The sequence below is a fragment of the Gymnodraco acuticeps genome, unplaced genomic scaffold (genome assembly GCF_902827175.1).
Source record: "Gymnodraco acuticeps unplaced genomic scaffold, fGymAcu1.1, whole genome shotgun sequence".
Classification (NCBI taxonomy): Eukaryota; Metazoa; Chordata; class Actinopteri; order Perciformes; family Bathydraconidae; genus Gymnodraco; species Gymnodraco acuticeps.
The window spans coordinates 212,154-239,027 of NW_022990692.1; the positions used below are offsets into that span (position 1 = coordinate 212,154).

General features: G+C 41.7%; 3 protein-coding genes across 5 annotated transcripts in view; 2 read left to right on the forward strand and 1 right to left on the reverse strand.

Annotated features, from left to right (window-relative positions):
• Positions 1-1,010: 1,010 nt before the first annotated feature.
• six7 (SIX homeobox 7) lies at positions 1,011-4,471 on the forward strand. Its single transcript, XM_034230348.1, has 3 exons — positions 1,011-1,752; positions 2,809-2,972; positions 3,199-4,471. Exons 1-3 carry the CDS (start codon positions 1,345-1,347, stop codon positions 3,407-3,409), a joined length of 783 nt encoding a protein of 260 aa, XP_034086239.1. The 5' UTR covers positions 1,011-1,344; the 3' UTR covers positions 3,410-4,471.
• A 2,197-nt stretch (positions 4,472-6,668) lies between these two features.
• zgc:101810 (uncharacterized protein LOC493612 homolog) lies at positions 6,669-13,492 on the forward strand. Its single transcript, XM_034230347.1, has 9 exons — positions 6,669-6,855; positions 7,907-8,017; positions 9,084-9,242; positions 9,421-9,550; positions 9,740-9,876; positions 10,013-10,162; positions 10,821-10,966; positions 11,071-11,203; positions 12,923-13,492. The coding sequence occupies exons 1-9, from the start codon at positions 6,808-6,810 to the stop codon at positions 13,082-13,084; spliced, it is 1,176 nt and encodes a 391-aa protein (XP_034086238.1). The 5' UTR covers positions 6,669-6,807; the 3' UTR covers positions 13,085-13,492.
• Positions 13,493-21,543: 8,051 nt separating this feature from the next.
• si:ch211-168d1.3 (ras and Rab interactor 3) overlaps positions 21,544-26,874 on the reverse strand; it is a 38,041-nt gene continuing 32,710 nt past the window's right edge. For all 3 annotated transcript variants that reach the window (XM_034230459.1, XM_034230460.1, XM_034230458.1), the window contains exon 12: positions 21,544-23,382. In XM_034230459.1, coding sequence (XP_034086350.1) covers positions 23,059-23,382 — 324 coding nt within the window. In that variant the 3' untranslated portion in view covers positions 21,544-23,058. The remainder of the gene's footprint in view (positions 23,383-26,874) is intronic.

Sequence of the window (26,874 nt, forward strand, 5' to 3'; positions counted from 1 at the left end):
ACAACTTTTATATTGGAGGGATTAATTATAATCTCTCTCTAATATACAACACAAACTGGCTCAGTGTATGGCAGGCATATATCTGTATTTGAGACAGATTTGTGGACATTTAAAGCCACTTCACCTTATTTGAAAACAGATGATCCTTGACCTGACTGCAACCTTCATGCAAAGCCTCATATTCACTGCAGGGGCTAATCCCTGTCTGTCTTCAGAGCCCTATTGGAGGCTAATTTATTATTAATAAGCTAATAATCTTTATTCAAGCTCTGGTTCACTGTCATAAATTAATTTCCTCTAAGCTATGATGTGCAAATTAAGTGTAACATGTTTGTATTGTAGTTGACAGATGCTTATAGCAGACCCCTAACCTGATTAATAAGAAAAATTATCCTAAGACTGATTAATGAGCCAGTGAGATCAGAAGGATTGAGGCATGCGTCGATGTCTCTGGGGCATTTTCATTACATCTTGGCCTGCGGCAAGAGGTCACTGAGGATAACCATGTCTGTTTTAATTACATGGGTATTAGCTAGTCGGGGATCGCTGTCCTCTCTGTTAATTGAGGCATATAATACCAATTTTCATGGCCATGGGCACTGCAATTTAATAATTTATGCTGGTAAAAGTGTGCCAAAGGCTGGTAGATGTGCATCCTCAGCACAAAAACAACGGTACTCTATTGAGTAGCTGGTGGAAAAAAAAAAATAATTCAAAAAAGTGAATTTTGCACCCTGGATTCGCTCATTCGTAATATATAAATTACCACATTTTTTTGGCATATTGACATTTTCTTGTGTTTTGCCTGCTGTCAAAAGCCTCTCATTCCACATTATTTCTCCCCTCATCATCACCTCCTGAGGCCAGCCTCCATCCGTCCTATCAAATAACCTATCCCTACTTGTTTGCTCGCTGCAGTCATCCTGGCAGTCAATGTATCCTCAGGCTAAGCCAAACAAGCTGATCAGCCAGTCACCTCTGTACACACTACCCCCCACTAAGAGGCTAATGGCCGGGATGTATAATCCTTCTCAAAACAACTACTGAGATGCTAATTGTATAAATACAGGTTGACTCCTCGTCCTCATTCTTTATTTGGCTCTACTCTGGAAACCTGGAGGCACCAACACCACTGTTGCGCACCGGCTTCTCTGAGACATTTGCCCAAATGCCAGGAGAGACTCGGTTGCATATGAGAGGCTGCAGATAGAAGCTGCAAGTGTCAATATTTGCCATCATCTCAGGAAAGGAGGCAGAGAGCGCACGGAGTTTTACGCGCGGTTGGATACGTTTTGGAACATTTCACAGCTTCTTCGGTAAACTACTGAGAGACAGCAAACCGAGATGTTCCCACTTCCGATGTTCACCCCGGACCAGGTCGCCCGGGTGTGCGAGAACTTGGAGGAGACCGGGGACATCGAGCGCCTCGGCCGGTTCCTCTGGTCCCTGCCGGCCGCCGTCCCTGGCTCCGCCGGGGAGGCACTGAACCGACACGAGTCCGTGATGCGAGCCAGAGCGCTGGTTGCTTTCCACGGGGGAAACTTCGAGGGTCTGTACCAGATCCTGCAGAGCCACCGCTTTACTCGCGAGTCGCACGCCAAGCTGCAGGACTTGTGGCTGGACGCGCACTACCGGGAGGCGGAGAGGCTCCGGGGCCGGCCGCTGGGCCCGGTGGAGAAGTACCGGATCCGCAAGAAGTTCCCCCTGCCCCGCACCATCTGGGACGGTGAGCAGAAGACGCATTGCTTTAAGGTAAACACCACCACGCGATATTACAATTGAACCCACATGTGCACAGGTGTGACCCACGCTTTCCCTCGTCTGTGGGGCTAAAATGTAATATATCAGGTTCTGGTCGCGACCACGGTATCACACAAAATGATATGCTTTTATACGATATGGACCTGCTACTTGACCGTCAGTTGCTCTCTCGTAAAAGTTGTACGGTACCACATGTAACCTCAAACAGCTTGCCCTTACAGCTTTTAAGATGATCATGGTAGATGTGGTTAACCTCTGTCTTCGGCAGGAACATACTGTTAAAAGAAATTAACTATAGTTCCTAAATACTCCACAACTAGTGTTTGATCATTTCCACTTCTGTTATCAGCTTTTCTCTTTTCTGTAACTTTGACTGTTCAGCTTCAAACTCCCATCCCCCCACGGTTCAACTTTATTTCATCTGAATTATTAACGACACCTTTCAAATATGAACACAACTTTTATTGACATTGAGCACAGACCTAAGGGAGTCTAAATGATCCATCTTGCCATCCAGGAGCCAATATAAAGAACATTATTCCATGTGTGAAGAGCAATTCATCACATGCATACTGCTGGTACTTTTTAACACCTTGTTTATACAAATGTAAAATATATTTTCTTTTACCTAAAAGTTTTATGAGACAAATGACAGGATTCAGAAGCATGCACCTTGCCTCTTGGGTGTGTGTGTGATCTCCCTCATGTGGCAGGGTGAAGTATTGTTTCCTACATTTCCTTTAGTTCACAACCTCGGGAGGGATAGTCTCTCTTACTGCCAATTAATCCCCTTAACATGATCCAATTGAGTCGCTATGAATTTATGTTTATCCTCTATTGTAGATTTTAATCATTGATTGTATTTAATAATCCAGTCTAATACTATTACAGTGAGCATCATGAGAGTGAGGAGATTATTGTGGTTTATTGGGATGATATCAAAACACCATATGGTGTCTTTGCAAGGTGCAAATCCACACTAATAAAGTGTACTTTGAATCGTCTACGACAGCATAAATATTGATTGTATTTCTGTGTGTTTTGCAGGAAAGAACCCGCAGTTTGTTGAGAGAGTGGTACCTCCAGGACCCCTACCCAAACCCATCCAGGAAGCGTCACCTGGCCCAGGCCACAGGGCTCACCCCCACACAGGTCGGCAACTGGTTCAAGAACCGCCGGCAGAGAGACCGAGCAGCTTCCGCAAAGAACAGGTATGTTAAGAACCACAAGCGATAACAATAGTTGTGAATATAAAGGAGAAAAAACTAAATTGGGCTCAGAGCTACTTCAAGTTTGCAGTAGACTTTGAAAAAGCCAGTCGTTAAAAAGGCACAATGCATATGACAACAAAGCCCTTTGAACTTTGCCACATTTACCATACAAAAAACTCCAATCTGGGACCCAAATCTCATCTCTCTCTTCTTTCCCTTCACCCAGAATGCAACAGGATCACTCACACCTGCCCTCAGGTAGCTCACCGGACGGCTCCCTCCAGGACCGCCGCCATCACTCCCACTTGTTGCCTCCCTCCCCTCGACACCTGGGCAGCCCGGAGGCCAGCGACTGCAGCACGGAGAACGAGCGCAGAGGAACGGGAGCCTCCACACCGGAGATCTCCGTCAGCAGCGACAGCGAGTTCGAGTCCTGAGATGACGGACGATTTTTGTGATAGACAGACTCTTGTTCTCTGCAATCATCAGACTCTACAGACATTTGAAACACTGGAGGTGTTCTCAGTGAGAGTGGACATTGTAAAGGAAAAACAACATGCACTTAAAAGAAGCACCATGGCACACAACCTCGACTATTATATGAAGTAGTTTACTGCCGACCATGGTCTTTAGATCATTTGATATTTCAAGTTTTTTTACGGGTTTCATTGAATATTTTTGTAGAAATCATTTTCTATAAGTCATTATCCATAAAATTATTTATATGGAATCTAAGACACGATGGAAAATGTCTTGAGTAGGCTGTTAATGTTACTATATTTACATGCACAATAATAACCTGATCAACTTCCGATTTAGATGTCTTGTTTCAAACATTTAACATACATCCATTATCAGAAAAACCTTAATTTAGGTTCTCATTCAATATTTTTGATAAGAAATTGGCATTTAGGTTAAAAAATACATGTTTTTTATGGCACAATTAATATTATTAACTTTTAAATTGCATCCTAATTCCCATTAGATGTTCTCTAGAGTGATCATGTTACAATGTGCATGTAAACATAGTGACTGACCAATTAATCACATTTTACTGCCTTAAAAAGGATCTAAGAGCATCTCTCTTTTACAATGCAAAGACAAATAATCAGATGAGTTTAGGTAGACTTTATATATGTACTTTAGAAGCAAATATGCTGCTTAAAACCAGCTGTGTTTTACCTGTTCACTTGTCTTTTGATGACTGGTTGAAAGGGCTTTTTGTAAACGCTCCTGAGCTGCTCTGATGAATTCCCACAGGAGCTGAAACAGAAAAGATGAGTCAGCGCAAAATGTAAAGCGTTAATCGGTCTTAACTCAATGTGCCTATAACATTTGAGAACAGTGAGACCAAGTCGGATATGCTTGTGTCCCAATGTCAGAACGACACTCTCAGAGGCCTACTGTGTGCTTGAAACCATGAACACATTATTTCAATGAAAAGATGTATTTCGTAAATGTTTTATGTAAATAAATGAGCCTATTTTTATCCAAAGTTATACTGACTCACTGTATTTATTAGTTCAGTAATGTAGCAAGTGAAGTAAATATAGTATTATGTGTTCTTTACTTTAACCAAGGCAGATGGACATACGTGTTTCTAAACAGGTTTAGAAAGACAAACAAAAAATCAGATTTTTTAAATTAAAAACTTGAGCAGATGAAGCAGAAATGTTTAATATCTTATTTGGACAGGCTAGTTTTGCGAATGTCACAAACATAAAGTTCAAATAGGTGTTGTTTTTTGTCAAACACATGTCTGCCCTTGCAAAAAATACCCACAAATATTGTTCTTCTGGATAAATAGTCCATTGGAATTAAAGAGCAACAACAAGGAAACACAATAGGTATTTTAACAAAAGTTCAAATTGGGAAACCCTCCTTTTTCACATAGGCTTCATATGTTCCTTCAAGGTAGCCACTAATTAAAACAGTAGGCTATAAATGTTACCATGTACTACTACAAAAGCAGAAAGACAAAAACAAGGCAATATTCCTACTCACCATTGTTCCCACATAAAAGAGTTTCACAAACTTTTATCACATTATGTTAAGTAGAAAAAGCACAGGTGTATTGTTTGTTTGTTTGTAGCCTTTATTTAACCAGGTGAAAGCCCCTTCAGATCAAAAGATCTATTTTTCAAGGGTGACCTGCAGGACATTAGTTACACATGTAACATAAAAACAACAGAACAACAATAAGGATGACATACAACATAATGTACAGGGTACAGTTTACAAACTCTATTTACAGAGACAGGTACCATGAGTACCAAACAGCATGTCACCCAGCTGAGTTTTAAAATGATGCAGGGGAACCAAAGTGCTATTAACAACATTAATTAGGACTTAATTATATTAACTAATGCAATGCAGCAATTAATTATGCAATTAGTTTCACCTGTGTTGGCAAGTAAAACTGTGAAAGTCACTCCATGTTAGCCCCTGTTGTGTGCAAAACAAGCAAAAACTTTGGCATTTGTATTCACTTAAGCAAACTATTGGCATTTGTACTCATTTTATAGCAACCTTACAGGTGGAAGTCCAATATTAACACACCTCTAAGCTGTTTTTTTGTCTCCTGAGGAAAATATCTGGCTCTTTAGCTGCCTAATGCTACACTAGCTAGCATATTATAGCTGCTAGCTAGATTTGTCAGTTGATGACTTTAGCACTATGCTTTAGCACTAGTTTATTTCTTATTTAAACATTTCTTTCACATTTTCCCTGATAGTGAGCATAACCTTAAAGTCACTTGAATGTTTTATGATGACATACAAGCCAAACTTTAAGGGGGAAAAAACACTTACCAATGTTTTGAGGACATTTCCAGGCCCCCAAAATATTAAGAGAAGAAAGATGGCGGACAAACGGTTTCATTTTTTTCCGTTTTGTAGTCCAACGAGAGTTAGCAAACAAGGGGCCAGTTAGGATGCATTTCACCCAATAGCAATGTCTCTTAAACGTGTCATGTGCAAACTGGAAAGCAATTAAAAACAAAATAGATTGTGAGAGATTTAATACAATGAAGGAAATCTGGATTGAAAGAAAAATATCAAATGTTGTATTGCATAGCCCTTTTAAGTCTCATGGTAATAAGGTAAGGTAATATAAGTATTTTAAATCTGTATAGTTCGGATAGGTCAAACTAATTGTTATATAGTATGCATATAGACAGTATAGACATACTTTCTCCGAACCGATGGTTAGGACCAAACATCTGATTGATTTATCAAAAGTTTCACCTTTTTATTAATGCATAACTTTACACAGATTTACAAAAGGTTATTCATCATGATTTTATTTTTTAAAATCGTGTATTATTTGTTATGTCTTATCTTTATTACAATTGTTTTATTGAGCAAATCAAATCTGCAGGGTTGACATTGAAAAATAGGCAAATAACGAAACCAGAGTCAACAGAATAATTAGGGTCTTACATTTACAGTTTGATGGTGTAATCTACCAAGTATTATTATTTCCAGTTGTATATAGTGACAATGAGGGACATCAAACAATAAAAGGACTATTTCTTTCTTTTTTGTTGCAGAATAAAAAGTGTAAGGAAATGTCAACTTTAAAAATAATTTGTAAATGACTTGCTCAAAAAAACACTACCTGTTTCTAAACAAAAAAGGGGAAGTGTAGGTCCACCCCCGCAGCAAATGGGGCGTCCTCAAATGTAGTAATCCCGCCCATACTGGAAGTTGCAGCAAATAGACTTCTGCTTACCTGTCACTTGTTGCCTCTTCTAAATTCATGCGTAATAATCTTGAATTTGTCATTTGTTAGTTAGACCCCTGTCCTGACAGGAGGGAGCTACATTTGGATAAGCATGGACAGCCAGGGGAGAAAAGTGGTGGTCTGTGACAATGGGACAGGGGTAAGTCAAATATATTGTGTCACACACTACCTCAACATTGTATTAACACTGCTTACTTCTCTTTCTTCTCTTTCAGTATACTTTACGCTTGTTTTCAAAGTGTTATCAGAAATCTGTGACATTGTTTTTCACGCAAACCCACACCAGCTGTGTTTTATTGTAAAGTGGCTGCTCTAAAAAGCGTTTAAAAGTTTGCTTATGGATCATATGTAAAGGTTGACATCTGAAGGGTGTGAATCTGTGTGCAGCTTGATTCCTCACGTGTCTGAACTTGTCACTCTGCCTCTAATGTGCACACACAGCCATAAATGGTTGTGATGTTTTGAACTGAGCTACGATTGGATGAAAATCAGGAAGTGAGACTTCAGCTATCACAACATCCAGAGTGGTTCTTCAATACTGATGGTGGCATGTTCATTTCGACATATATTAAGACAAACGTGTGTTATCTTTAACTGAAAATGGCCGTATCCTAGTTTTTCGCCTCTGCTTGGAATGCATTGTATCCCTCCAGGTAAGGAATGTGTCTATGGCCACAAAGACAAGTTGAGACACAACAGTATGAGGTGAAGTCATGACAGGTATAACAGCAGGTCATTTAAAAGCAATGTAGCTCCATGCTTGCCAAATGAATTACTACACATTTAACACATTTGCATTGACTGATGAAAAATCCAGTGAATGCATTGTGATAATAAACACTATAGTTTCCTGCATGCAGATTAGACCTAGTGATGGATTACACTGAATGTAAAGTTATTATCCATTTCAGAAGGCTTTAATGCAGGAGTAAGATGATTATTTTTCTCCTATTGTATTTGCACACAAGCTCAATATAATTGTCATGAGAAGAACAAAACAAACCTAGCATTATTTTCGAAAACCTAAAACTAAAAGATATAAGAAGCACACACGAGCAGAAAACACGTCAGAAATTCTTTCAATAACTGAAAAACAATAAAGATTAAACCTCTTCTGAGGATAACAAGCTCTTGATAACGTTGAACTTAATAGACACAAAAAACATCATGTATCATTCTCACATCCTTAGTTTGTCAAGTGTGGCTTCGCTGGATCCAACTTCCCCGAACACATCTTCCCCGCCATGGTGGGTCGACCGATGTTACGATCAAATACCAAAGTGGGCAACATTGAGATAAAGGTGAGATCATTTTTTGCATTATTTCAAATTGTATTCAGAAAAGCGATAACAGGTGAGCCTAGACAAGGCAACGCTTTGTAGAAGGTGATATGTCAGGTGTATGTGAGTGAAAAGGTGCCAGATTGAGAGTGTTTTTTTAAGACAGAAAAGAAGGAGACTTTAAAACAAAAATTGGATTAGAGGAAGTACATTTTTTACCTAACAAAAGCTATTTCTAAATGTGGATTGTATTCTATTTAAAGCTAAGGGAATTCCTGTCTGGTAAGTCTGGACAGTAAGACTTGTTAAGCTAATTAAACAGCTGACCTTCTTCCTCTCCTCCATCTCTTCTTACCTTTCAGCTCATATGTATCAAAGTGTCTTAGAAGGGTACACCTGTTAGCTTCCTTAAGACACAGTTAAGTTCGTATTCTCACGTAACCTGAGGTCAGATCATGCAGACCTTTACTCCTCGTAATCCTCACAGCTCTGAACAGAGACGTTTCGTAAAGCAGAAGTGAGTGTGAAGATTTGTAAAGATAGCATTTTTGGGTATAGTGTTCACAATACTTTTTTTTGTAAGTAAGCATGTATGCTCAATAATATTCAGCAGTAACCAAAATGTGAGCAAATGCTAAGTAAGATTCTAAGTATTTCTATTCTTTGATAAATAACCTGATTTTAAATACAATATTTTGATAATGTCTTTGGCTGCTTGTGTAAATAAAAGAACTATCCATGCATTACTAAAAACTATCATTGTAAAAAGTATAGCGTTGGTATCTGTGCAAAAAATGCGAAGGTATTGTATTGGCACTGAGATTTAATTCTTATCATTTAATATTTTTGTGATATGTCATTTGTTATACGTTATACCAAAGCTGTAGATACAAAACAATTGTAAAAAATACCAAGGAATGCAGACTCATTTGGATCCCCTCCATTCTTAAATATAATCGATTCTCTCTTAGCCCAGGCTACGCCCTTCCACCAAGTTTAGAAAAATTGGGCCAGTAGTTTTCCTGCGAGTCTTATTCTTTTACTCTGCATCTTAAAAGGCGGTCTCCTCGTGTTTCCTTCCCACCAGGACCTGATGGTGGGTGATGAGGCCAGCGAGTGCCGCTCCATGCTGGAGGTCAGCTACCCCATGGAGAACGGTATGGTGCGCTCCTGGGAGGACATGATCCACCTGTGGGACTACACCTTCGGTTCCACCCGCCTGGACATCAACCCGTCAGAGTGCAAGGTACAACACAGAGCCGACCTTTCAAAATAAAGCTCAGTGAGACAAATATTGGAACAAGGCATGAAGAAAGAAAACAAGTGGTAAAATACTGAAGACATTTGAATGTTTTACACCTGGGGAAAACCCTATCAATAATTGGCTTTTAAACAGCTGTGAATGTATGTTTTGCTTCTTGAAGATCCTGCTGACGGAGCCGCCCATGAACCCCACCAAGAACAGAGAGAAAATAGCTGAGGTCATGTTTGAGAAGTACCAGTTCCAGGGCCTTTATGTGGCAATTCAGGCTGTGCTCACTCTGTATGCTCAGGGTAAGACTTCAAAATGTTATACCATTTTAAATGTGTTGTTCCTTAGGGCAAACTGGAATACTTGGGTGGGATTTGTGCTTAAAGACACAAGAAAACCCATTTCTAACGTATCGTTTTGCTCAGTCTGTCCTCAAAGATTATTGGAATTGTTTGGTTACATTTTCTTTGGGTAATTGATTCTGTCTACAGGTTTGCTGACCGGTGTGGTCCTGGACTCGGGGGATGGTGTCACCCACATCTGTCCCGTGTATGAGGGCTTCTCCTTACCCCACCTCACACGCAGGCTGGACATCGCAGGACGTGACATCACACGGTACCTCATTAAGGTGAGCCAGGAGATGCTCAGTCATGTAGAAGGGAAAACAAGTCTAAATATTGCACAGGAAGAAATTAAGAAAATGCAAAACTGTGAAAACTGGTAAATAGTTGTGACATGAAAAATGCACCTTTTCCCGCCATTAGCTCCTGCTTCTTCGCGGTTACGCCTTCAACCACACCGCCGACTTTGAGACTGTGCGCATGATGAAGGAGAAGCTGTGCTACGTGGGATACGACATCGAGCAGGAGCAGCGCCTGGCATTAGAGACGACCTTCCTGGTGGAGACTTTCACAGTACGTTGAAGAACAAAATCCCAGTAATGCTTACAGTTTTAGTCTACTTAAAGGAACTGTTGTATATAAAGGAAGTGTGTATACATTTTCTTGTCGACTGTTAGGATCCCTGCCACTGTGTGCTGAATATGAAGCTAAAGCTAGCAGCCTGTTAGCGAAGCTTAGCATAAATACATAAAAACAAGTTAAACTGCTTGAAAACAAAGGAAATATTTAGCTCTCGTTTAAAGTAATAATTTCACCAAAGACCAAAAAAGTGAACTTCTAGATATGTACTTAAATATTTAGTATGCATACAAACATAAGAGTGGTATCAAAATAAATGTTCAGTTCCCCAAACAGCAAACAATGCTTTTTGAAGACCAGTGTCTGGTATTTAGGGACATCTTGTGGTGAGGTATCAGATTGCAACCCTATTGTAGGATAACATAAACATGATTCTTAACTCAATGTGATTGTATACAAAATAATAACATATTTAAACATATTATATTCAATTTCTGCCAATAAGTTTACCCTTATTCTAGTTTGAGTCCTATTATGAGAGTGGTACAATGAAGGATTTCTCCAAAGCATGTGTTATTGTGGCACCTTCCATCTTGCTGTATCACAAAAAAGACCCTGCAGTTATTGAAATGTTTTCCTTTGTGTGGTGCAGCTTCCCGACGGCCGGCAGGTGAAGGTGGGCGGCGAGAGGTTCGGGGCCCCTGAAGCTCTCTTCCAGCCTCACCTCATCAACGTGGAGGGAGCGGGGGTGGCCGAGCTGCTGTTCAACACCATCCAGGCTGCAGACATCGACCTCAGGTCTGCCTCCCCTCACTAATGCACCTACCTACACAATATAAAAAGAGCATGTAGACAAACAAAACATGTTGTTTTCTTACATCCTGGTTGTTTCTTCTGTGCAGGTCAGACTTCTATAAGCACATCGTTCTCTCCGGAGGATCCACCATGTACCCCGGACTCCCATCCAGACTAGAGAGGGAGATGAAGCAGCTGTACCTGGAGAGGGTGCTGGACGGAGACACTCAGAAACTATCTGTAAGAGTTTTACATCTAATAACAATATTTTTTAGCCTTTAAATGTTAATCATCTGTTTTTATTGAAATACAAGAGCACCATGATGTTAGATAAGGTGTTATACAACTGCTGATCCTCTATAATACCTTTGCATAAAAGTAATTATTAGGGATGCACCGAATATTCGGCCACCGAAAATTATCGGCCGAAAATGGTTAAAAATGCCCTTTCGGCTTTCGGCCGAAAGGGCATTTTATCAAAATATCAAAATATCACCGAATGTCAGAACAGGCTTACGTTGGTAACCTAACGTGTTGTTGTGATGACGTAATAAAGACGCGGCGACCATGCTCGCGGCTGGCTCACAGGGGGGGGGGAACATTGACCTTTGTCATCGAGATTGCCCTGAGCCTTTAACAAATCGTATTAAATAATCTGATGACAGACTGTAAACAGAATAGCTGAAATTTTAACAAACGAAATAACTCAGTTTCCTCTAATCATTAGCCCATGTTTGTATCATGTAGTTAACTCCGTGTGTTGCTGCTAGCATACATAACACCTGACGTGGAAACGTTACTCGTGGATGGGGCTACAGAGCTACTAGAAAGACGGTCGAAACCCGGTACATTCCTCCGTCTGCATGCGGTGCACTTTTGCTAAATGTTTAGACAAATTGCTCGTGCTTACATGCTAAACTCTTATTGCACTTATGGTAACAAGTATTCTCCACATCGAGACGGGTAAAGTTTAACCACACCTTGGAGCGCGTTCTCTCCGCCATCTCCGCAGTGTGCTCCGCTGCATGAAGCAGCTGCGTGTGTGTAAACTGCCCCGCCCCGTCGCACACAGACGGGGAAGAGAGATCTCGTCTGATCGAAAATACATCATAGACGCATTTGTTGTCTTTGCATATTAGAAACGAGTTGGCGACACTAAGACTGCGATATAATGTTTTTTAGCAATAATACATGACATATATAAATGTACTGTATGCATTCAAAAGTGCTGAATAAATGTTTTATGGACCCATAATAGTGATTATTATTTAAGTTAAGTTTTGCCATAATCATGTCTATTTCCATAATCAGGTAGCTGAACAACATTGGTAAAAAATGTATACATTATATATATATATTTCTTAATCATTTTCTGCCTTTCGGCATTCGGTTTTCGGCCAACTGTTTCCTATTTTCGGTATCGGTTTCGGCCAAGAATTTCCCATTCGGTGCACCCCTAGTAATTATCCATTAACAATTTAATCTGTAGCATAAACCACAATGTAATGCATTTTATATTAATTTAAAAAAGTTACATAGCATTTGTATAATAACCCATAATAATAATTGCACTAAACAAAACAGTGGACCTTGAGCTAAGATTGTTTTGTTACTGTGGTTTCAAAAGGCAAGAATACTATGTCAATACAATGTAACACTATTTAATTTAATTGTATTAATGACAAAAAAGATGTCAGCCATTTCTATATATATATATATATATATATATTTTTTTTTTATATATATATTGAGCTATATACTACATTTGGAATATTATATTGTGACTTATTGCAAATCCAATGTTGTATTTCTTGCAAGAACACACACACACACACACACACACACACACACACACACACACACACACACACACACACACACCACACACACACACACACACACACACACACACACTCTGTACACTGTGATTCAATACTTTCTTCTTCTTCACCTGTGTAGAAGTTCAAGATCCGCATCGAGGACCCCCCCCGGCGTAAGCACATGGTGTTCCTGGGCGGCGCGGTGCTCGCCAACATCATGAAGGACAAGGAGTCCTTCTGGCTGAGCAGGGCAGAGTACGAGGAGAAGGGAGTGCAGAAACTGGGAGGAGGGGTCAGATAGAAATACAATGTGTAGCGCAAAGACAACCTCACCCAGATGATCACATTTCAATACCTATTACTCACCTCTCATAGCCTGGCATGCTGGGGGTTGAAGCTGAACTCCATCACTTTCCTGCTAGTGATGGAGCAAGTGACAACATATTGACAACCAGTTTGAATGTTCATTTTTCAAGCCTTTTGTGAGTTTTCCACTATTTGGATTTACATTAAATAGACTGAACTGTTACTTGATTTAGCTCAAACATATTTCAAAGATTAATTAATTAATTTAGTGTTAATCCCCGTGCAGGTAAACATTTGATTGTTTGCTACTCACATTATCATATTGCATTATTTTACCTAAAATACATCAGGGCACATTGAACAGTCTTTTATTAAATAAAATGTATATGCTGTGACTGCTGAATCATTTTGTCAAGGTCCTTGTTTCATTGGTCATTGCGTCTGTAAATGTCTCGACAAAATACAAATGATTGTTTACATCTAATGAATCAAATCTAACCCCAAATAGTGCTTTTATAAAATGCTTATAGAAACAATGAAGAAGTCATGCTGTGACACTGACTGATATTGAAAATGTGACATTAAAATTACATTTCAAATGTTTAATAGTCATTCACCTGTAAAACTATACTGTAGCAGTTCTCATTCATAACACTCTGTTCGATGTCTCACTATGGGATGCGCCTCATCGCGGAGCAAACAGAAGCAGCAATCTCATTACGCCAATCCTGATTGGCTGGTGATCTTGACGTCAGCGTCAGGGAATCCACCCCCTATAAGTAGCTTGCGCTACGTCGCATGCGTCATTCAAACACCTCTTCTCGCTTCAGAGCACATCTCGATGGTAGCCGGGCTAGCTTAACAGTCCACAGACTGAACCCAAAGCTAACTTTCGGTCGACGGGCGCTCGCCGGCTACTCTTCTGCTTCGCAAGAAGACTGTTAATGCTAACACACCAGTTAGTATTACAATCGACCCTCGCCGTTTCTTTCCTCGGAAATTAAGGTAAGGTTTTGATTTTTTCAAGCTAGCAACACACCTGTTGCTAGCTTGCTTTCCCTCACTACCGACACCACGGTAGCGAGGCTATGTACCTGTTACGAGCGGGTCCTCTCCACGCCACGCGGCGAACAAGATGGACGCCTCTCTCCCTCACACCAGAGGAGTCAGGGACTCGGAGGCTCGGCTCTGCGGCTGCGGGTTGAACATATCAGGCACAGACTCACACCAGGTCTGCTCGTCCTGCCTCGGGCTGGAACACGCCCAGGAGACTATTGACAACCCCGGCTCGTGTGGGCATTGTGCCCGCTTCACCGTAAAGAGCCTCCGCCGACGGTTAGCACGCCAAGCTAGCTTGTCGGGACAGGACCCCCTCATGTCCGCTGATTTGCCGGCTGGCAATCAAGACGCGGGGGCGTCCGCCGCAGAGATTGAGCCCCACACTGTCGGTCTGGGGCTCATCAACAGCGGCAGCTGCGGAACCGGAGTCCCGCGCCGTGTCAGGCTGGGACCCGGTGGCGGCAAGAGACGCGAGAACGGAGCCCCACGCTTTACCAAGCTGGGGCTCCCGGCTGGACCTCACCATGGTTTCGCCCGCGGAGGATGCCCTGGAATTGGATTATTTGGAGGACGAAGAGGGTGCCTCTGAGTTCCTCCTGTCTGATTCGGATGAGCAAGAAGACGATATCTTCGTGTCATCGGCTCAGGCTGCAAAGCCGGGAGCGATGGCTGCTATCCTGGGCGATAGCACACCAGCTTCGCCCTGTCTGAGCATGGACCTGCAGGCCGTGTGTCAGCGTGCCGCGTCCAGACTAGATATCCTGTGGCCCGAAATGGCCAAGGAGACCTCCAGGTCCCGTTACGAGGGGAAACATTTTCCCCAAGCAACGAGGACAAAGAGGCAACTCCTTCCGGTCTTCCCGGAGATGTTGGATGAGGTGTCGGTCTCGTGGAGAGACCGGCCCTTTAGCAACAAGGCCTCAATCCAGGGTGCCTCCTCCCTAGACTGTGACGGTATGGAGAGGCTCGGCCTGTTCCGCATACCGCCTATGGAACCGCTGGTGGCAGCCCACCTCCTACCGAGGCTGGTCCCGTCACCAAGCAGGAACCCCACGCTGCCAGCGAAGGCGGACCGATTCCAGTCGACCATGACTGAACGGTCCTACAGAGCCGCAGCGTTGTCCGCCAGGGCTTTGAACGTTTCCTCGCTGCTAACCGCATACCAAGCGGAGCTCTGCGAGGATCTGTCAAGCAATCCTGGACCGGCCGTTCTGGACGAGATGGCCGCGATCACAGACATTTGTCTCCGTGTTCAACGCTGTGCCGTCCAGGCCACGGGCAAGGCAATGGGGATCATGGTGGCGCAGGAAAGAGTTAGATGGCTTAACCTCACCAACCTCCCAGACCGGGAAAAGGAAGATGTGCTAGACATGCCCATCGTTCCCGAGGGGATTTTCAGCTCCGCTCTCGCCTCCATGCAGAGGAGATGCGAGTCGAAAAAGCAATTGCTTTGGCCTATACGAGTCAGGGTTTGCAGGCACCTTCGGGTCTGCGTGCTCATTCGACTCGTGGTCTGGCTACATCCTGGGCTTTGTTCAAGGGTGTTTCCATCCAAGACATTTGTGCAGCAGCGATTTGGTCCTCGCCGCTCACTTTTGTCCGCTTTTACAGGCTAGACGTCTCTGCTCCTAGTGTGGCCCGAGCAGTGCTGGGCACCTTGTTGAGTCAGAGCTCTGCCTGTTAAGTTCTGGTTGGTTTGGTGAATTTCGAGATAAGCTCGTCTGGCAATACGGGAGCTACAATATCCCATAGTGAGACATCGAACGGAGTGTTATGAATGAGAACTATAGGTTACTTACGTAACCCCAGTTCTCAGAGTAACATGTAGTGAGATGTCTCACCAGACGGCCCTCCTTGCTATGGTGAAGCGAGAAGAGGTGCTTATTTTGAATGACGCATGCGACGTAGCGCAAGCTACTTATAGGGGGTGGATTCCCTGACGCTGACGTCAAGATCACCAGCCAATCAGGATTGGCGTAATGAGATTGATGCTTCTGTTTGCTCCGCGATGAGGCACATCCCATAGTGAGACATCTCACTACATGTTACTCTGAGAACTGGGGTTACGTAAGTAACCTATAGATTTCTATCCCTTTATAATTTATCAAAAATATTATAAAAATAATGGCCTTGATCTTTCAGTTTTTGTTGTGTGAGGGGTTTGCTTTTGAATACATTTTGATCAAAGATTACATTTTGTTTTTAGACTAGCTGAAATAGGGATCAAAAATACCAAATCCCTTAGGATGTCAACATTAGAAACCACAAATCTTGAATACATATTTGACATGTTATTTATAAGTAGGAGTAAATGTGTATTTGCTGCCCTCTGATGGTAGAGTTTGATAAAACATCCAATAATAGTGATGTGTCGGTCGCGGACGAGCATGCATGCAGTGACATGTAATATCCAAGGATTAGAGACTGTTGGATGCTGCTGTTTTGAGCATTGCAATATATTTATTTTCATTATGTTATTTATTTATGATTATTTTTAGGCTCAGCAAAGATTTGTTTGTATAGGTGTTGCTATCTGCTTTTTTTTTGCGTGGTTCTACAATCAGAGTTACAAGGGTCTGTAAATGGAATGAAAACAATTGCATTTATATAAAAGATTTACATTTTACTTTTGAATACTTCAGTAGCCTATAAAATGATGTATTGAATAATTTAAGTGATATATGTGTACTGTACACATATAAATCATTAGTCAAAACAGGGCTACATTTGATTGAATTATAAAAGGTATATTTCGCAGATAAACCTATTAACCCTAAAAACGGCTCTTTTGAACGGCTCTCGCAAATAACTCCCATCATATATCCATTCCAACCCTACCGATTTGGGCGGCAGTCTGCCGCTTTTGACATGTTTATACCGCCTACCGACTTAGCTGACTTTCCCTACCGATTTTCAATCTTCCCAAACTATAACAAATAAAAATGACACTACATAGACTCTGGACTCGACTTTTGGCGGACACCGTTTGCAGCGTGTCTGTGATCCCATCATACAAACAGTCCTCTGTGTTTCTGTCTCCCAAATGAGTTTAGGGGAACAGAGATGAGACATTTGAGTCCTGCAGCAAGGTTTCCCTGTTAATATCAGTGTCTCGAAAACAAGAGTTCTACATCCTGACACATCCTTGATCTACAGTCTACACTGTCTCAACTGAAAGAGGACCAGAAGCACATTAAAAATATAATAAAATGTGGAGACTTTGGGATATTTATCCCCCATTCTTTTACTTTTCGGGCATTTTACAGACCAAACATGTCGTTGGTGTCACTGTTTACCAAACTACCACTTTTTCGGGAAAATGCATAAAATGATGCAATATATGTTAAATACATGGTATGTAATTGGGGTTCCATTTCTTCTGATTACCTCATTTGGGCGTGCACATTTGCCGCGCGCAAACCTACCTCTTTTGGATTGGGAAAGGTTGGCATGTACAAGTCAAACCCAAACCTGAAACATATTTGACGTTTCCACTCCCTCCTCAGTTGTCTTCTCTCTCTTTAGGTTACAGAAACGCCATATGGCGCTGGGTGCGGGATAGTTTCCAACAATATACGTCTGAATTAACTCAGGTAGGTGATCAGAAAGAGGCTCAATTCAATATATATAATAGGTTTTAACACTTAAAGTTAGGTAAAAGGGATTTTTAAGTGTTTTTAAAATGTATTTCTCAGCAGTTATACGTTCTTTAGAGGCTCTGCGCGATAACACGGGATCCTATAACTATATTTTATTTGTTAAGTATACATCAATGTCATTTTTATTATTATTTCTTGCTGGTTCGTAGGATTATTTTATGTGTATTTTTTTTTTTTTTACTCAACTCGCCTATATTGTAAGAAATCCCCAATGTATTTACAAAGTCTTAAATAAATAACATATCGAGAAATATAGAATTGTTTATATAAGCTAAAGAACATACAGTGAAATCAATGCCAACATAATATTTGTTGAGGCAGATTTATTGAAATGAAAATCCTTTATATCGGCTCAGCCTCACAGGCGTCGCTTAGTCAAACCTGTCTTACATGCAGCTGCTGTGAGGAAAGTATTAAAAAGTATTGCAACACGAGTCTCCGATCATTTGCATTTCACCCGAGGTGAAGAGAAAAGGATCACCTGTTCAAATAAAACCTGACGCAGTAAAACGTCTCTCCTCAACATCGGATAATAAATAATACCTTAACTTAATGTATTATGTTATGATTATAGTTTAGTTTCCGAGGACAACGTGCAAGGCGAGTGCAGGAGACCAGGGCCAGAGGCGCGGGAAGGTATTTTGAGCGGGGGTATATCATACCCACGACTGTTACAATGAAGGCTCGATAATCAGCTCACGGCATATAGGCAGGGGTAAAGTGCTATTTTTTACGAGGAGCGGACCTCACCTCCTCTGGGGTCCGGGGGGATGCTAGAGGTAGAAGAAGAAGAAGAAGTAGTAGAAGAAGAAATACGCTGACGATGCAAACAGGCACAACACTGTTACTCTGTTTTTACTGACATGTAACATTTTATTTCACTTTGCTATGTTTTTTAACGCACATTAAAAAACGGGAACATTTTCGGGAGTTTCAACCTGGCCACCGAGAAAGGGGACTTTGCCCAGAAAACGGGGACGTTTTTGTCCCCCATCCGACTGTGTATACAGCTAAGCACACACGCTAACATTAATTAAGTCTACAAGCTCACTTGGGGTTGAGGCTTTTGTACACGTTGCTTGACTGCCTGCCCACATATCTGATCTAAACATAGTAACGTGTGTTGGGGAAAATAATTATTTAAAGTTATTTAATAATTGTGACATTTGTTTGACTTTTCGATGGATGAATTATGCTCAAAGTGAGGGGGCAAATAAGACAACTGAGGGGGCAATGCCCCCGTTTGAAGTGTTTTTCTTGTGAATTCATCAGTTGATTTAATTACCATAGTTCTTTCCAAATTGTAGTGCAGTAGAAGTACCTTACAGTTAATTGTACCACTATGTGTGTTTCTATCTAAAGTGCCTCTGTGTTTCAGGCTCAGGAAGCTGATGGAGGAGAGTCAGGAGCACATGGACGCGTTTAAAGCCATCAACATCTTCAGAGAGCAGATGATGAACCAGAAGAGCTTCAACAAGGCTCTGTAAGGAAATATAATATATATATAAAATACATAATATTTAGTATCTGCAGAATATTTAAAATACATTCTGTGTCTCTTCTGCAGAGCCTGTATGAAGAGGAGAAGAAACGATGAAACAAAACGGAAGTCATTTATTTTAATCACATAGTTTTTGTATATTTTTTAGCATCAAACGCGATGGGTTTTTCATATTGTACACATACATCATCCAAGAATGTAATAAATGTATATTTCTGATCTAATTTCTTGTCATATCATCAATTATTTATTAGAGTTTCTCACGCAGAAAGCAGTCTCTGTCTCCTCATGCAGGCTGAAATATGACACTGCACGAAAATACACAACAATACTGCAATATCTGACCTGGTATTACAAATACTACTCCCTATACCTCTCTAATATCACTGTTACTGCTACAAATATATGTATTTTATAAGTATTTCTACTACATATGTATTTACTCTATTAGGTACTGGTGTTAGTATTACTTCTTATACATACTTTAAATGTATTATCTGCTTTTAATTCTTATATTGTTTACTTCATTTACAAATTGTATTTGAATGACTTTCCGGTCTTTACTCAGGTCTGGACTTGTAACTCTTGACTGGATATATTGGACATGTCAGATTTGACTTCTAGGTCTTGATTTGGTACCTGATTTGGGACTTGTCGGTCCTGACCAGTCTATGGTCCTGAATTGGTACAGGACTTGTGACATGTCACTTTTGACTTCAAACTTGTCCGTCTTGGTAACAGACTCGGGACTTCAGCTTAGGACTTGTCTTTTTGGTCTTAAATTGAACCGGATTTGGGACTATATATTGACTTGGGACCAGTGGCGTTTTTATATGTAGGCTACAGAAGTGGTGGGGGCACAACAAACTTAGATGTCTATATATAAGCTTCTGCAGTGACGTGCAGTGAGGTTCATGGCTGGCACTGACTCTTTTATTTTCAAAAGCTTTTTTTGTCTGATGCTTCGATTAATTTTAAACAGACAGTTCAACAAAAGGATACCCAAAAAATGTAATTGTTCTCTCTTAGTAAGATCCCATTTTCAATAAAATGGTGGTCTTACCTTGACTTGAAGATGAAGCCCATTTGCCTATCCTTCTGGACAAAAATCTCTATTACTTTTTTGTAAAAGTCCTCCTTATCGTCTTGTAGTTTCAAAAGTCGAATCATAAATCTAATCGATAGATTTATGATTAGAAAATTATAAAAGTAGGGTAAACATGTGGATATTATTCGGCTGAACAAAACGTGCATTTATCTAACAGCTACGTTTCCCACAGATCTTATTTGGAGCTATTTTCTAAAATCCTATGGAGAAATCTCATTGCTTTTTTGTGGAGGGAAGCCATGCGCAGCTTACTTCCGGGTTTTAGGACGCACCTCTCTCGTCTCCTCTTCACACACCACACTTTTCGCGGCACATGTACTTACAGCCAATCAGCTCTGAATGATGTGAGATGACGTATGGTGGGGATGGCAGCACTATGCCCCGATGGTCATTATTTTTTAGCCACACACATTAAATAGGAAAATACTCTGAGCATGCGCAGTGTAGTTTTTACAGTCACCGTTCACTTAGACAGAGAGAGGGAGGGGCAGGATCGGGTTTTGTCCCACATGGCTCTAAACAGCTCAATAGGCACACACTGTAGACACTAATTAGAAGAACACAGACTAAAACAGCAATGTACTGACGAATCGGATGATTAAACATGACCTTAAAATATATTTTGCATTTTTTTGTAATCATTATTTTTAATACTTTCTGCTGACACTAGCTGCCCCTAATGACCAGTCGCCACTGCTTGGGACGAGAGTCAGACTTTACCTGGGACTTGTCTGTCGTAACTTGGTACCGAAATCAGGGCTAGTAGTCAGTCTTGACTCGGGACTTGTTGGTATTGACTTGTTACCAGACTCGGCGCAAGTCAGTTTTTAAATTGGACTAGTTGGTCTTGACTTGGGATTTGTCTGTCTTAACTTGGTACCAGACTTGGACTATTCACTCTAGACTTGGGACTAGTCAGTCTAAACTTGGTACCAGACTTGGACTAGTCAGTCTAGACTCATGGCTTGTCGATCTTGACTTGGTACCAGACTTGGACTATTCCATTTTAGACCGGACTAGTCAGTTTAGACTCAGGACTAATCAGTCTTGACTTGTTACTGGGCTCAGGATTAGTTGGTCTTAACTTGGTACCAGACATGGAGTATCCAATAACCACTAAACAAAACTGGTTGTAACAACACTGTGAACAGATATTGCAATTTTTTATTGCGATACTGAGATACCTGACAAAATACAGTAATGTGTTTTCACACTGAGAAAATAAATAGAGAGCTCTCACAATGAACACATGCTTCACGCGCACACACGCCACATTCGCAGAACCTTCACGTTAAATGAAAAAAAAAGCATGCAATAACGTTTCAGAAAACACATCATACTGTAGTTCTCCAAATGATCTCCAGATATGTCGCAAATCCATACTTAGGTTTGATATCTACCTAACAAATTGAACAATTCAAAAGTTTAAAATACATAATATGATAATCAGGGATGAACAGTCAGTGGATGGGGATGACTTGCAGCAGGAGTCGCCAGAAGCTGGTGACGTTGACATTTACATTCGACCGGTCACCCACAGGTTTATTGTTGTAACGTGGTGTGTTATCTTACAGTACGGCAAAGAGAGAAAACTGAAGAAGCCGTGAACCGTAACGCAGCTGTGATTAAGGATTAAAGTCCAACAAGGAAACAAGATTTTGATACATTCGCAAGTCATTCAGTAAATATGTTGCAGGTTGCCTTTTTTCTCACATGGTTTAAAAACAGAGCTCTATCACTTCCCTCCTACTCGCCCATTACTCCAGCAGCCAAAAACACTTAATACGTGAGCAAGGAGAGTGAGCGCCTTTTCTCAAAAAAGCTAAAAATAATATCGTCTCTGTGGGTGATCCTAAAAATAACCACTGATTTAAAGCTTCCTTAGAGCTTCTACACCTGATTCCTTTCAAAGTAAACACCTTTTTTTAAATGACAAAATGTCCTACCTATGTGTTTTTTTGTCACTTTGGTATTGAGGTTTGGTCTTGGCTGTAACACTTCAAACTGTATTCCAGGGGGCACAGACAAGTTTGCATCTCCAAACCCTTTAAACACTCCATCCGAGGATCTGCAGCCTTTTACACACAAAAGTAATAAAACATCCAAGTGTCTTGTTTAGATTTCACCCAGAACTATACAGTGAGATAGTTACATCACCACGGTGGGCAATTTGCCATCTCTTGTACGTACAGGAAGTGAGTTTGTTTCCAGGCAACAGTAGTCTCACAGAATTTGTCTTTGGATTTGAGCCTCCTCACGTTTTTTAATGATGTAATCCCTTCACGGTATAACCCTGGGTTCATGTTTCAAAATAACAACCAAATCCATTTATTACACACTTTCCATGTCACAAAAATAGTAGTACACACTCCTTTACACCAGCAGCCACTCTGAGTGGTACGACTGTTGTCCTAACGTCGCTGCGCCGCTCCGTTCTGGAGGAAAGAGTTTACCGTTAAAGGTTCTGCTCCGAGTCTGACGGCTGAAGTTATTCACAACGAGTCGTGACCCACGACGAGACACCGCACACCGCCCGGAGAGAAAAGAGACAGAACGAGAGGGAGAAAGAGAGAGAAAAAGCGAGAGCAAGCATCCATCTCCATCTCCATCCTCCCCCTCCTCCTCCCTCCTTCCCCTCCCACTCACTCCTCACACACCGACTCGCTCAGGTCCACGGCACCACCTCTGGTGAGCCGCCGCATCTTGCTGAAGTCGTGGTCGGTCCTCAGGTAGGAGAGCGACGGCCCCCCCTCGCTGTGGCTGGCCAGGTCCTGGGGCTGCGCTTGGGGGGGCAGGGGCCTCATCTCCCCGCCGCTGCGCCAGTACAGGGTGTATTGCTGCGGGTCGGACACAGCGAAGGTGGAGGCGCACAGCTGGGCCAACGCCTGGCTGGTTTCCCCGGCGCTCCACTGCAACGTCCGCACGGCGCTCCGCTCCCCGTCCTGGAACAGTATCCGAACGCACCGCTGTGGGGAGGGAAAAAAAAGAGTTAATATATACTGTGTTCATGCAAAACAGAGGTCAAGAGGCTTATGGAGAGAGGGCAAAAGAGGGGGAGGAGAGAGATGGAGCCGGAGGAGGAGGTGCAGGTTTATAATCCACTGTGATAAATGAGCCGAAATCATGCTCATAAAAGAAATGCTCTCTGTAACAAAAGCTTCCCACACACACACAACCAGCGGGTCCAAGAGCTTTACAGGGAAATCATCTTTTCTCTGCTTCATTGACAAACTCCCAAATAAATCCACTCGTCCAATCTCACCGAATATAATCCATAAAGCCCGCTCTCTCCTCGTGTTCTGCTGAAGTTTTCCAGCGCAAACTTTTTGCCATTTAAAAACAGAAAGCGACACAACTAAAAGAAGTCTCAACAATCTTCAAACACTTAGCGGCAATAGTGCATTACCTGAGCCGTTACATAACGCCAGACACAGCCACCTACAGACGCCCTCACGTCACACACAGAATGACAACTTAATCCTATTTAACCAAACATTAAGAAACCAGTGAGAATCCTCTTCTCTGCCACACACACACACACAAACACACACACACACACACACACACACACACACACACACACACACACACACACACACACACACACACACACACACACACACACACACACACACACACACACACACACACACACACACACACACACACACACACACACACACACACACACACTCCCAAATACAACAAGCAATTAGAATCAACAGGTCTGCCGTGGTGAAAACTTACAGAGTCACTGAGCTCCTCGCTGTCCGTGTGCATATTGTGTTTGCCTGCTTCGATGGGTAGATGCAGCTCAATAAATTTCATGTTATCTGACCGCCCACTTCTTCATAGCACTTGGCTCACTGATCCCCGCCTGTGTCAGTGGAAAATCTGGCTGCCGGGTGAGTTAGATCGGCTATTTGAAGCCAGGAGAGGAACCACGTGACGAGACACAAACGCTGTGGATGACAATGCCCTTTTTTTTCTCCCCCCGTGGCATCTGGTGGAACCTTTTCACCAATCCGACTGATCAGAGGAGAGTGTAGGGAAGAAGTGTGCGTATTATAGTGCATGTCATGTGGAAATCCGGCGCCAGATCAGCGGATTACCTCTAAAAATGACTAAAAACTAATCCCTGAAAATGAATTTGTGATTGCACGCCAAAGAAGGGAGATCCAGGTGTGTTGTCTGGTTTTGTATTTTTGTGAATGACCTACTGTTCCACTGGGAATATTCACCTCTGCATGACATCCAGAACATTTGGCCTTTGACTTTTCAAGCAGCAATAGACTCTAAAAATCCAATATAGGTGGATTGTTCAACTCCACCTGCCATCGCTGCAGATGTAGGATAATCTGTTGATGATCAGTGCATCGCCATCAGTGTAATTTATGTAAAGTCTGACCTCTTTGGGGGGATTATCTCCATGTTTGTTACCATGTGTGTCTTTTTTGAGACAGGAAACAGGTGCATGTTTGGATCATGAATTGTACAAACGGTTTGTTGATGACTGTTATTGTCTGTCGGATGTTTTTTTGAGTATTATAACCTGAAGTTCAGACATCAGGACAGATTTCAAAAAGGTACTTTGCAGCTAGGAACACAGAACATCTTTAAAAATGCAAGCTGTAAAGACTCATCACAAAGTTACGAATCAAACCTCACAGATTTCAGCGATAACTAGTTGCTAACTAACTGAAACGACAGGTTGAGGTTATATTTGTTTCAGAAAATGTGAGAGTTTTTAAATATGGAAACTATTTTATTAAATGAAAACTTAAGTAGAAACTCAGCTTTTATTTTCCTATCTCTAAAGACCTCTAACAATTGAACAAGTAGTTTATTTTCTAGTTTAGGTACCTATTTCCAGTGAGTGAGTGATAGAACATTTCAAGCTTTCACAAAAAAATAAATTAAATAAAAATTGTAATATGGAGCGACTGTGGCTGTAAGGTAATGTTGTTGTCGAAGAAGGTTGGGGGTTAGATCCCAGCCCCTGCAGTCAACATGTACCCTTGAGCAAGATACTTAACCACAAGTGAGTGATGAGCAGGGGGCCCATTGCACAGCAGCCCCTGCCTGTATGGCAGTGGTTCTCAAAGTGGGGGGCGCGCCCCCCCTGGGGGGCGCAGAGGCATGCCAGGGCGGGCGCGAGAGACCAGGAGGAAAAATGGTTCTAAAAATAAAAAAGATTAAAAAAAAAAAATCAGAATTTTTAAAATTATTGATTCGAAAATAATATGATGCAGTACTATTACGTCTGGGTCTCTGTGTTTCATTAAAGCTTGGCTCTGTGTGTGTGTGTGTGTGTGTGTGTGTGTGTGTGTGTGTGTGTGTGTGTGTGTGTGTGTGTGTGTGTGTGTGTGTGTGTGTGTGTGTGTGTGTGTGTGTGTGTGTGTGTGTGTGTGTAACGAGCCATTTTGTGTGCGCACGAGAGAGAGAGAGTACACCGGTACTGGAGATCGTTGTTGTTAGCTTCTGGTGCTAGCGAGCTACGCTAACAGATATAAGGAGTTTTTTCAACAACAAAGTGGAGGAGAGTCCTCTCCTGTCAGACTGAGAGGCTCAGTGAACTAAAGGACTCTGCAGTGTTATCTCAGTGGGTCTCAAATGTTTTGGTCACCATTAATGTAAACAATTATTTCCGAGGCACACGTTTATATGATCATTATAGTTATACAAAAATAAGAGAATAAATGAAAAACAGGTATGGAATACTATATGACAGTAAAAAAAGAATAAAGTTTAAAAGGGTGATTTGTAAAATATCCATAAAGAAAAAGTAAATCTGTTTCATATGGGTGTTGAGAGAGGTATCCATAGATCTCTTCATTTTGCTCTCAAAGTGCACCAGATTGATGCATTTAACTTCAATATTTAATATTTATGTGAGGTCCACACACCACCTGTAAAAATAGCACTTGACCCCTGCTTACACCTATATGCCGTGAGCTGATTATCGAGCCTTCATTGTAACAGTCGCGGGTACACTGTGTGTATGAGTGGGGAGTGTTGCAGTAGAACGTTCCACTGTAGCGACCGGTACATTAATGGGAAACCCTAAATGTTTGAGCACCCTCTATGAAACGTCAAGCTACCCCACAGCACCTTCAAAATAAATCTCTGGCGCCGCCACTGAGCCTGACTATCTGTGTTGGGGGGGCCCGACTTTTTTTTTTCTCCAAAGGGGGGGCCTGACAGAAAAAGTTTGAGAACCACTGCTGTATGGTGTGAATTGTGGATCATGACTTGTGTATGTTAAGCACTTTGAGGGGTTGTAGACTGGAAAAGCGCCATTTAAATGCAGCCCATTTACCATTTAATATTTCACATAAAGTCTTACTTCTTCATTTTTCTTCATGTTTTAAAGCTTCGACATGGTGCATTGGATAATATCCCATAGAATTGTTTCAGTACATAATAAGGAGGAGTTCCTAAACTGAACATCAATCAGC

What these genes read in the sequence shown, in the direction of transcription:
- zgc:101810 (XM_034230347.1), top strand. Translation starts at nt 6,808, where the DNA reads ATGGACAGCCAGGGGAGAAAAGTGGTGGTCTGTGACAATGGGACAGGG. An exon ending in TGGGCAACATTGAGATAAAG is followed by an intron (nt 8,018 to 9,083) that starts GTGAGATCATTT and finishes CCTTCCCACCAG; the next exon opens with GACCTGATGGTGGGTGATGA. An exon ending in TCCTGGTGGAGACTTTCACA is followed by an intron (nt 10,163 to 10,820) that starts GTACGTTGAAGA and finishes TGTGTGGTGCAG; the next exon opens with CTTCCCGACGGCCGGCAGGT.
- six7 (XM_034230348.1), top strand. Translation starts at nt 1,345, where the DNA reads ATGTTCCCACTTCCGATGTTCACCCCGGACCAGGTCGCCCGGGTGTGC. An exon ending in AGAAGACGCATTGCTTTAAG is followed by an intron (nt 1,753 to 2,808) that starts GTAAACACCACC and finishes TGTGTTTTGCAG; the next exon opens with GAAAGAACCCGCAGTTTGTT. An exon ending in GCAGCTTCCGCAAAGAACAG is followed by an intron (nt 2,973 to 3,198) that starts GTATGTTAAGAA and finishes CCCTTCACCCAG; the next exon opens with AATGCAACAGGATCACTCAC.